This window comes from Lissotriton vulgaris, chromosome 5 (genome assembly GCF_964263255.1).
Source record: "Lissotriton vulgaris chromosome 5, aLisVul1.2, whole genome shotgun sequence".
NCBI lineage: Eukaryota > Metazoa > Chordata > Amphibia > Caudata > Salamandridae > Lissotriton > Lissotriton vulgaris.
In genome coordinates, this window is record NC_141693.1 from 1,703,888,749 (window position 1) to 1,703,901,254 (window position 12,506).

General features: G+C 41.8%; 1 protein-coding gene across 2 annotated transcripts in view; it reads left to right on the forward strand.

The window, feature by feature from the left end:
* DCAKD (dephospho-CoA kinase domain containing) overlaps positions 1-12,506 on the forward strand; it is a 364,264-nt gene that overhangs the window by 42,868 nt on the left and 308,890 nt on the right. The window contains exons 1-2 of one of the 2 annotated variants that reach the window (XM_086923876.1): positions 9,257-9,301; positions 9,733-9,845. In XM_086923876.1, coding sequence (XP_086780002.1) covers positions 9,734-9,845 — 112 coding nt within the window. In that variant the 5' untranslated portion in view covers positions 9,257-9,301; position 9,733. Of the gene's footprint in view, positions 1-9,256; positions 9,302-9,732; positions 9,846-12,506 lie in introns of those variants that run through there. The other variant, XM_086923875.1, reaches the window with a different exon arrangement.

Below are 12,506 nucleotides of genomic sequence, written 5' to 3' on the forward strand. Positions count from 1 at the left end.
AATATTGATATACTGACTACTTAGAACAGCAACAAAGTCATAAATATCATTCTCTGTGCGCAGTTTGCTGTATTCAAGAATTTTTTTTCCCCCTGCACCCCCCAGTGTACCTCCCTTGCACCCCCCCCAACCCATTACTGAGGCTTTAGGACTTATGGTCCTGTTGATGCGAGCTTGCCCCCATCTACCTGCCTTCACCCGCAAGCATATTATTCACATTAATTTAAACTCAAGATTAAGACTTAAGCGCCTACCGACTGATAAAGGGCACTTGAAAAAAGACATAAAACTTGCAAAGAATATCTTGAATCATAAACCAATGAAAAAAATCAAACCCAGTATATGCTCATTTCAGTTTCAGTTAAATTACATAATTACATTGTATCCATAAAGGTCTTAGCTGCCAATGCCGTCATGAAATAATGGGTGCGCTCTCTATACACAACTTTCATTTTAGCAGGGAACATCAAATAGGCTTGAGCCCCCTTAGATTGAATGTCTGGTATAAGTTGTTGAAGCTGCCATCTCAAATCCACACTTTGTTTACATAGATCAGGACGCACAAAAAACTCAGTCAAGAGCTTTGATTTTCGTATCTGGGCGTGCTTTAGTAAATATTTCCTCTCGCACCAAAAAGCAATTGAATGCCACTAATATAGCTCTTGGTTTTTGGTCGCGATGATCCTGATGATTTACTCTGGTGTTAAAAGGGAACCGATGTGCTCTTTCCACTTCCCGCTCCCAATCAAATCTTGTGGACTCCGGAAATGATTTTTTCAAAAGCTCTATAATGAACCCTCGAGGATCTGAGCCCTCCTTTCCTTCTGGAATTTGTAAAAACCGCAAGTTATTTCTTCGAGAGCGATTCTCTAAATCAATAAGTTTCCAGTTAATATTGTCTTTATTGGCAAGCTGTGTTGCCAATGCCTACTTCTGTTGCGTTACCTCATCTTCCAGCATAGACATGTGTACTTCAGCTTCGGTTGCTCTCTCCAAAAATTCGGAATGCGACTTGGTCAAGCGTCTAACAGAGTTTTGAAGTTTTTTACATGAATTTTGGACTCTCAAACTGTCCTGTCTATGTTCATCTCTATGCAACATCATAGTCTTATATATGAGATCAAGTGAGATTTCTTCAGTTTACTCTTCTCCTGAAAAAGATGCTCCCATTATGCGGCCTTTATCTCCTTCCTGCGTTAAGCGCAATCTGCGAACTGTGCAACCATCCACATACTCAGTACCTTGATCTTCGGCTTCAAAACTACTATATAAACTTCCTTCAGCCATGCTCATCTGCGTAGCAAATTGCTGCGCGAGATCTTCAGTGGATGACACAGAATGCTCAGACAAAGAATAAAAATCAGCTGAGTCTGTGCTCTCTATGTACTTAGCCTGCGTTGAGGTTGAAGTTAAATTCTCGTTTAGGATCACCTCTACTTCTGACTCTTCTTCCAGCGCTTCTATCCCATTCCCCTCAGTCTCTTCCTCTTCATCTAATTCAGTCAAATGGGCGCCATTAGGTATCTCTACCTCTTGTCTCCTTCCTTCCTAGCTGGGAGTGCTTCCAACCCTAACCCATTTTCGACCCGCTCAATTAGTGCCTCTACAGTCTCGATAGACACAGAGTCTTTAACATGGTCTATGGTCAGAATGGATTTAACAGATTTCGAAGCCTCCTTGTTCTTCATTGAAAAAAATAACTCTGGGATACCTTTAGTACTCTTGGATGCCTCTAGCGCCGCGTTCTCCTTCAGACGAGAGGGCCCTTTCCCGGTTCTATCAGTATCTTTGGCACGAGTCGCCCCACGAGTCGCGTTCTTCGTTACACTTGCCACATTGGGTGCCACAACAGGAGCTCGGGTTGGAGTTGCCGCACTGTCTGTGCCCGAGTTTTGTGGAAATTCCGGCTCCCCCTGTATCTCGGGTCCGGTGGCCCCTTGACCGCGTACTCTCCGGCCTTTGGGAGGCATTCTCAAACAACACGCCGACTTTCTGACAATAACGCTGTTATCCGTAGCCCGGCCACCCAGGTGTGTCGTCTTGCGAGAACCGCCCACAGCTTCCACCGCAGTTCCTGCAGTTTCCGCGGTCTAGCTCCAATCAGCGCCGCAACTGAAGGTGAGCACATTAGCGTTTTTGAAAAATAATTTCCTCCTATTTCATGAAGATACGGGAATCCCGTTCAAAATCTAAACAGCACCGGCAGCTTCTAGCATGCGTCTCTCCCAATATCGGCGGTTAGACGCCTGATGTCCGCAAAGTCCGGCAGGAGCAGCTAACTCACGCGACCGATGCGGTTGCCATCTTGCCTCCCGCTAAATGTAATTTCTGTGAAATTTGATAAAATATAAATAAAAAATACATATATTTTCTCTTATCCCTCTCTCCTATCTGATTTGGGATAATTGTTCTGTTTGTACAGCGATGTCTTAATGTATTAGTGACTTTGTCAGCACCTTAATATCATTTTTCAGGCAGCTTGGGTCTCTCTTGACTATGGTTTTAGTATAGAGTTCAGCCTCTAAATCTTCAGGTACCACCTTAATAGAAATGTTAAAAAAAACAAAAAAACCTTGGTGTCACTGATGCTCGCTATGAATTTCAGGTTGGATTCTCAGCGGTTCAACGAGGCTGGAAATGCATCCAGTGCCCTTCCCCCCCCGTGGCGCTCCCACACAAAAGAAATGTTGTTGATTAAACAATAACATTTACATTTTCGTAAAAGGGGGCCATCTCATTGTAGATTTGCTTATTCTCAAACTGCCCCATGTAAAGTCAGGTCAGGCCAGCCTCGGAGCACTGGTGGCCACCATACATGTCCCCTTGCGTTGGAGAAACAAATCATTCTTGAATAAACAAAATATATCTTTCAAGACCATCATCATATATTCGTTATTCACACACACTATCTCAGAGTTGTGTAGGATCTCTGTTATGACTTCTGTTGTGTGATTTCGTGGGATAGTCTTATATAACGCTTCTATATGAAGCGTCACCAGCAATTGTGTATCTTTGTTGAATTGTAACCACTCTACTATTGAAGTCATATGAGCAGAGTCCTTAATATATGATAGTTTCTTGCCCAGCTAGAAGCTTCAATAAGTAATCAGCATATTTACTTAACAGCTCAAGTAGTTAGCCAAAGCAAGATATTATTGGTCTCCGGTGGATTATGAATATTTTTATGAATTTTAGGTAATCCATAAATGATTTGGGTCAGTGGGGTCCCTGTTTATCATGAATAGATATTTTTCTTCTTCCTAGATCCAATCATTGTTCTTTGCTACTTCCACAAGTTCTCCAACTTCTTTTTCTAGGCCTAATAGGATGGCATTGGAGTTCCCCTGGTAATGTTCTTTCACACACATGACTTCCAATACCCTGGCTTCATAATCAGCTGTGTCAAATGTAATCAGGGTGGAGGGCCTGTACAATTCCGGGGTCTGAGCCTGCGTTCAGCCAAGTTTCAGTGAGGAATAGAACATAAGGGCCTTCATCCATAAGCAGGATGGACAATTCGGCAGGCTGTTTAGGCAAAGATCTGCAGTTTAATAAGAATATTTTGAAGACTTTGTCAAGCAATGCTGCGTCGTGGGCAATGGGGGAGGGGAACCAGGGTCTACCTGAACAGTGCGTGCAGTTGGTATCTAGACTACTGGAAACGATGGAGTGTAGGTAGTTTGGTCCTGGGGGTGAGTTCAGCTGTCTGAGCTGCTCCGCGCTGTAACAATACTTGTCTAATAGGGGAAGGGCAAGGGTTCTGGCCCCAGGCCCCATCCGGACGTGGACTGGGTACGGGCGCATACGGGCTTACCTTTGGTGCGCTTTAGCGCGCCAGCGGCGCAGTCATGCCATCGGGCTTTTAAGTAGCCCGGGCAGGTTCAGCGCAGGTTCAGCGACTAGAATGCTGACAAGAGCAACGGCGGCTCAAAGTGCGTTTTGAAAATGAAGCGTAGACTAAAAAGAGGTTCAAACAATTCCCCCACAGTTTCCCAACAATCAATAGGCAGAAAGGAAGCCTAGAATTCTCGCTATTTGTCTCAGGATTAACCAATCGCTTGCTAGCGCCCTCCGAACCTCTCTGCTGATTTACTTCACTTTTCTCCATGGGCAACTTCAATACACAATCCATGGTCCAAATCGGATAGCCCAAAAACACAGTCCCCTGTCTTGGCTCTAAGCAAGGCTTCTTCATGTTCACCACAAAGCCCATGTCCGCTATCACTCGAACTGCCAATGTCTTATGATCGTGAGCCAACTCCTTACTTTGAGACATAATTAAAATGTCTTCTAAATAGATTATCAGCCTCACTTTGATACGAAACCACACAACTATTGGCATCATTACCTTTGTAAAGTACCAGGGAGCCGAAGTTAGACCAAAGGGAAGGCTTTTGAATCTCCACATGAAAATGTTTCCATTGAAATTTCAAGAGATCTCTCTGACTTAAACAAACAGGTACCGTCAGGTAAGCAACTTTCAGATCTAGGCGGGTTAACCAGGCCCCTTTCCTTAGGAGGTCCCTCAACATGTGAATTTCTTTCATCTTGAAATTATTGTATTCCACCCACTCATTTAATTCCTTGAGAATTGTTACTGGTCTCATGCCCTTCGACAAGAAACTGATTGCTCACAAACCCTGCAGAGGAATCATCTGATTTTTCTATTACTTCCTTCTCTGCTAAATCCTAAACCTCCAGGTCTACCATTTTTTCATCCTTCTTTGTAAACCTCAAGGATGTTGGTCGTCTTAACTGAATTGGCATTGCCGCAAAATCTATGTGATAACCACTTACAGTTTGTAACACCCAAGGGTCGGAAGTTAACTCTTTCCATCTGTCTAAAAAATGGGCGGGCAGTTTTCCCTGTATAGACAAATAACCCTGGGCATAGTGGGTGTAGCGGGACTACACAGAGGTCCACGGAGTTGCGAACAAACTCTTTGGAACACCGCTCTGCCAACCGCCTCCATCCCCCCTATTAACAAGTAATTCTACATTAATTAAAGTTAAATTAAAAACCACTTACCTGTACTGCGGCATCCCCCCGGGCTACCCGCCTCCTCTCCCTCGCCGTCTGGTTAAATCTTGAGAAAACTGCGCATGCATGCGCATTTCTCGGAAATGCAAGGGCCCACATTCCATTAACGTTACCATTAACAGCTCTATCCTTCTCTATATCCCTTAAGCTAAACTACCACGCAATAAAAAAAAAACTTCCTTTCCCTGTCATAACTACCAAATTGCCACAAAAAAATGTCCCCACAGAATTAAGCTGAGTAACACTGAAGCTGGGTTGCACTTGTGACCTTAAGTATAACTGACATGGAAAAAAACGGTTCACAGCCTCCATTGACAGCCCAAAAGATGGCTGTCTAAGTCCAAATATTAACTCCTTAAGAAAGCCCAATCCAAGATGACTGCTGTGTCACCTAACACTAGAACGGTGGCCCCAGAGGTTCAGAAACCTGAAATGGTCCAGAGATAATAGGTGCAAGGGCAGAGGTGCCCAAAAGGGTGTTTTATTTGTTTTATTAAATGACTACCTAGGCGAAATCTATTCGCTGTATACACCAAATATGTTTCCTGCTGGGAAATGAGGAATCTTGTGCTTTTGTTGGTTGTGCACAAGAGCCAGTTGGCGATCACGATATCGGCGGCCCTCGCGTGCACCAACTGTCACTGGAGCGAATGCTTTTCCTAAAGTGTGGGTACGCGAGTCCCCGGTGCCGAACACCTCATCGGGACAGCTTGCGCGCACAAAACGCTAACACTGCTCAAGGGCTGCCCAGCTGCTCAAGGGCCTCCCTGCCTCTGAGGGCTCCGGTGTCCTCGGGTCCGATTACAGCCAGTAACTCGGGCGCACCAGAGCCTTCGCTCCGTGCGCTGGCTCTGCCTGAAAATGGTTCCCCATACAAAGCATAGGCCTGCGGGAGCCGGCGGTAAGCCTCTGATATAAATCAGACATGCCTTTAGCCAGCTGAGAAAACTATAATCGGGTCTCTTGGGCAAGCTAGCCCCATGCAGACCTAATGCTAGCACCCAGGCACAAACACAGCGTCATCCGAAAACCCAAATGAGCCTTAGAAAAAAGCGGACTTATCTGTACCTGTGAGCAGCAACAGAGAAAGAAGATGGCTGACACACAGGGAACTAATTTGCTATCAGAACACTAAGAGGTTCCTATTCTAAGTTGTTTGCATTGTAATGTAGTTTCTGCTGCGGGTTGGCAATTAAAGAGAAATGCATAATATTGGCCTCCGTGCCTTGCCATGAAGTTCAGTAATTTCTTCCAGTAATTCTACCAAAGGAAAATCGAAGCTACTTAAACAATAACCTTTTGGGAGAGTTTGGAGATATCACACAGTAAGAAGTAAGCAAAATTGTCAAAATATGGGCCGTAATAAAAGCCCCAACTCCCATGAGCTTACTGTCCACTTTTACAGAAGATTCTTTTCTTTTATTACACCATACTTGATGAAGCTTTTTAACTCTTTTAGAGGATCTGCAACGCTCTTTCTCTCTATTAGGTTAAGGCATCCTTTTTAAAAAAAAAAAAATCTTTTTATTGCAAAAAGAAACCAAATGAGGTGGTCATCACATACAGGGAATACATCTCTTACATGATTGTTTGTTGGAAAACACAGGTTTCTCAAATATGAATGAAATGAAATGAAAATGTATTTATAGAGCGCATGGCTGCCCTAGAGCGTCCCAGCGCTAAAATGAAACACAAAACCACAGCCGTGTGCACCAGGAAAATTAGGTGTCAAGAGGGAAGAGGTGGGTTTTCAAGGCCTTGCGGAATTTCCCAAGGCTGGGCTCCTTGCGGAGCTCAACAGGAAGGGCATTCCACAACTGCCCAGCGTTTATGGAGAACTGACGGCCGCCGGACCTTGCTTTCTTCGCTCTGGTAATTGCCACCAAATTACCGTGATCAGAGCGAAGGGAGCGTGGCGGCTTGTAGGGGCGGATCAGGTCCTTTAAGATGGGTGGGCCTGAGCCCTGAAGTGATCTGAACACTATGCACAGGGATTTGAACTTCACTCTTACCTAATACAGTATATCTTTGGATTACATCTTTTCAGCTGTAGATTACAATGTAATTAGCTTGTCAATGGGGGTAATTCGAGTTGGTTCACATATGTTACCACAATAATTATTCCAATTGGAACATACCGCCACCAACTTTCGGGGGCAGCCCCGGGCCACATACACTGTCTTCTCTTAGATCATACACCAATCCATATCCTTTTTCCAGTAACTGAGTGTCGGAGGTGTGACTGCCCCCCATAATCTCGCTATGTTTCTTTTAGCTATTGCCAGTCCTAACATTACCCATAGTTTACCCTTTGATGAAAGGTCTGTGGGCTCCCAGATGTTCAGAAGGCACCTCTTAGCCTCTGGGCATAATTCCACAGGTTAACACATCCTAAATACAGAAAAATAAAATAAAACCTTGAGAGTGCTGTACATTCTGCAAACTGATTGCATTGCTAAATTTGGGCCTTAAGATCTATACGAAGATCTTTGTCGATAAACTGAAGCAGCAATGCTTTTCTAAGTTGAGCCTGGCTAACTGAGCTTTATAGTGAATAGACAAACCTTTGACAATGTGCGACAAATGTTCCACCGGATAGAGAAGTGAAATAAATGTAACATCTCGATGATGATAATGGCGCTAGATCCCAAAAACACATTTGACCGGGTCAATAGGCTTTTTTGGGGAGAATCCTAGAGAGGGTGGGAATAGGCCCCATGATAAGGAAATATATTTGACCCAGTCTCTAGAATTGTTGTGAATGGAGATTAATTATCTCCATTCCAACTATTTTGGGGAACGAGACAAGGATGTCCACTGTCTCCACTGCTCTTCGCCTTTTCAATGGAACCGCCAGCACAGGCAATTAGGAAGACAGAGTGGGTAGACACAATACACAAAATCAATTATTTCATGGTTGATATTTTACTGACACTGTAATCTGGAGAAGTCAATAGCAAAGACTCTGAAAGTCCTATGTCAGAATGAGACAATATTGGAGTTCAAGGTGAATCTTAAAATCTGAAATGTTGGAAATGAGAATTTAGTAAGGAACTTGTGGAAGACTGAAAAAAATATTCCCTTTCGGGTGGGCTAATGGGAAAATACACCCAACTTTAAATAGGTTGTATAAGGCAAGATTTCAACCTGTTATCTCTAATATATACACAGTACTGTCCAATGCACGACACCCCACACAATGGGGGATACATGAAAACATGGGCGAAAGCACTGGAGAAAGTCATAACTCCTGATCAATGGCAAGACATAATGAGGAATGTTCAAAGTGTACAGAATAAAATACCATTGTTTTAAATCATATTAAATTGGCATAGAACTCTGCTCAGGCTTGGTAAGATGTTCTGGGACATGGATAGAAATTCTAGAGGTAATGTGGTAAAATGGGGGAGAACTAGCATGTTTGATTGTCCGGCGCTGTGTTATGGGACAGAAATGCTTGTGAAATGAGCTATCTGTTACCTGAAAATCCTGGGATGATTATTCTGCGTCTGCAGCCTGTGAGAAATAATGGAATGTCTAGGTATGACTGGATCCTAAATACTAATATGTTGCTAGCAATGAAAATTAGGTTTCAGTGAAGTGGAAGGGTCTGTCTCTTCCTTCCATTCGTGTTTGGTAAAGGAGGCTGAGCTCTTTCATATAGACAAGGAAATGTTGACACTTGATTTACTAAATGAGAAGGACATTCTTCATTGCTTGGAAACCTCTCATTAACCATCTGCAAAGATATATGTGCCAGCTTTGCACTACCCTAGGACATTTTGGGCGTTGACAACATACTAAGTTCTAAAAACTACTTGAGACCATAGTGAAATAAACAGTGAACTGACAGTACCATTATACCTCATTGTTGCTATTGATTTGTCTGAAGACTGCATTTACTAATCTGGGATGCGTTTTTCCGCTTTACGTTAGGTGGGGCAGTTATGTTGTCATTGATGAATTATTCTGATCCATACTGATGGCAAAATAGTATGTCAGTTAACATCAAATTGGTGCTGTATGAGTGAAAGTTTAATAAAATGTTGGAAATAAAACTTTTGAAATTTTAGAGATCAACAACTTTGAGACATCTTGTAGTCAACCAACACTTGTATGTTAATTGTGAACTTTCTGATTCTTCATAAAGCCCCTGTAAGCAAGAGTATCATACTTTTAAGTGCCACTAATCCGCTACCCTTCTCTTCTAGTACTAGCACTTCAGACTTGTGCTAAATGCATCAGAACAACATTGCTTATGTAAGTCCCTAAGCAAGGTTGCAAATTGCCTGGCAAATGTTTGTGTGTTAAGTTGCAAGTGCATTAACAACAATTCGAACAATGCATGAAGCGAAAATTGTATATACTAATCACTGCTTTTTAAAAACAAAATGATTGAATGTAAGTGAAGTTCGAAAATCAGTTTGTACCAGCATGTGTTCTAGTATAGAACTCGTTTATTCAGAGCGGGTCTATTTGTACTAAAACATAATTGTATTCTTAGCTTAGCTACATAATGCAGGAACATTAATATGCTAGAAATGTGCATGATTTCTTTCTCTTTCCTAATGTAGTTGTTTGTTTTCTGTTTGCTGTACAGCCTTTCATAGTACCTCAAATGATTGAGACTGTTTACCTTTTTGTACCTTAATGAGAATGATAGTTTTCAAAATTACCTTATTTTATTGCAGAATGTTCCTGGTCGGCCTTTCTGGTGGGATTGCTTCTGGAAAGAGCACAGTAGTGAATGTATTGAGAGAGCTGGGATGTGCAATCATCGATGCTGATGTTATCGCTAGGCAGGGTAAGTTGTATCTCCTATTTTTGTTTGAGCACATTGCAGGTAGCTAGGGTTGCTATGTATGGGCAACAAAGCCCTCCTAACTTAGATCAGTAATGGCAAAACTTCACCTCCCCACTAACATATATTACTCTTGCCATGATTACCACTAGAGGCAGGATGATGAAAGGATAAGTAGAAGACGCCTATGCCACAACTGAAGGCTTCACTTTGATCCATATGCAGCACCTCCTTTGAAGCCTCCTTAGATTTTAAAATATTAGCCTCATTGCATCAACAAAGAAAGTCTTGTGATCAGCAGCTTGAGTCCTTTTTAAATAAACATTTGAAGCCTGGTTAGGTTCTGTTGAAAATTGCATTCACAAGTGATTGATTGATTAGTTCTGTTTATTATATACCCACTTTTCCAAAAGTCTCTTGGCATGGATTTAAGTAATTTCCTAAAAGAGATGCATTTTAGGTCTTTTTTTAAACACCTTTAGCAAGGGGTTGTCCTATATGTTACTATGAAGAAAACTGTAAAGGTTGTCTCTAGATGGTATATCACTCAAGCACCATTTCACTTGTGTTCTACCCTTGGTATTATAAGGCATTATTAAATGTACATTCAGGTTGCAACCTAGGTATTGTTTGGGTTAGCCAGTTTCCAGATGCAGTTATAGATGAGGCATTGCATTTTGAATTTAATACGCTCCCTGAAAGGCATCCAGTAAAGAAAACTTCCAGCTTTGATATTATGATTGTTCATTTCTGAAACTAGCCTGGCTGTGGCATGTTGAGGCAGGTAAAATTGGTCTATTTCAGTGTTTCCCAAACTATGGGTCGTGACTCTATTTTTGGTTTGTCTCAAAAGCCAAAGCAATAAATAAAGACATCTTTATCTTGTCACATTTTCTGCGCTTCTAAGACGGAGGTCAAAGGTCAAGCAATGTCTTTGGCTGCTTATTGGTTTAACATGGGGACTGGTGCTTACAAAATCCTCTCACTTTGGTGTCAGAGAAAGAAAAGCAGTGCTTAATAATAAAAAAAAAAGTTCCAGGTCCTTCGACAGGAGGCCACCACAGCTTCCACCACCTATTGCCACTGTCAGCCCTGCCAATGAAAGTACCAACAAACTAATAACCGTCACACTGCTACGAGTGTGACATTTCAGACTGGTTGAGCCTCCAAATCTATACGAATGGCTTGGGCTGCTGGTATTACTTGTATTTAATATATATTTTAAAAAAAAATGTAAGCACTAAATCATTCACTCTTTCGAAATAGATGCCAGGAAGCGTTAAATGTCGGATTCTACTTTGCGTAATTGTGCGTAACTTCTTGAATGTATTATCACGGGCATTTCGCAAATCTAAAAAAAAATTCAAGAGTAAAATGATATAAATACTGTATAGTCAACTTAGATTGAAATTTTTCAAATGATGTCTGTTAGTGATGTTTACGATGGGCTTAACCTGTTTTTTCTTCAGTCTAATGTTTTCCTGTTTATTAAGATTTGTGGTTTTGGACTGGTATCCCAATATCATTACTCTACCCTGAGGATATAGAGTCCCAATGGATTATCCAATTTGTGGCATGCAATGGAAAGTTTAAAAAAAAGAAAGGACTACGGTTCTTTGCAGGCCTTCCGTTTAATGAAGCCTCGTGAATTTGCTAACATTCATTTTCAGTGGGTTGTTCTGTTAATCCTTTTCAAATTAAATTGAATGTCACGTCACCTAAATATAGATTTATCAGACAATGTCAGATGGGCTTGTCAGACAGTTTTCTTTGTCATTCAGAGCAAATAAAAACATAAGCATACACGCACAGGTGTGTGCATTTTAGTTGTGTTTAGGAAACGTTGAAGACCTTTTTGAACATCTGCAATTTTGATAATTTTAACAAAATAATTCCAAGCACAAAAGTGTTTTGTTGTCTGCTTGGAATTGAACCTCCTAATTAGCATTAGAATTGGAGTTCTAAAGCAAATCGCCTCTCTATCCCAGAACGAGTGGGCCAGTAAAAAGCAAATGATATCTTTTTTTCTATTCCCAGCAGCAGCCTTTGGTTTTAATTTTTTTGTGATTAGAGCAAGAGTTGCCCCAGATATATCATTGCTGTTTTGACGTGTGCTGGTGTTGTCTCTGTGTTGATGCCCTACAGAACCACCTTGACAGCTTCGGTACTGCCTTGCCAAGCTCCACACTTTTGCTAGCCATTTGCTACTTCCGTCTTGGATTATGCTCTTCCGTCCCGTGGCGGCGCATCCTTGGCTGCCACTGTCATCGCCCAAAATAACCAGACCCAGACACATGTTTATTAAATAGCAAAAAAGGCCACCTTTATTTTAGATCAGGTAACTCCAAATTCAGGCAATTGAGTTTTATAGGATCAACAATTTAGTAAAACGTGCCAAAACCTTTAATATTTTCCTGCATATAAAATATTAGCATTTTCAGACCAAAACCATCAATAATATGTTATAACATTCCTTCCAAACCTTGTGTTTCATTTCTCTTCATTTGATACCTTTACTCCTTTCACCTTTCTTTTCCTCAGAATCCAAGATGGGTAAGCCCGCTCCAGACTTACCCACCCCAAAACAAACACCACCCAGGAAAACCAAAGAGTTTTCCTGGACCCCACATACTTCATAAATTAAGATTTTATTAACCCCTTCCT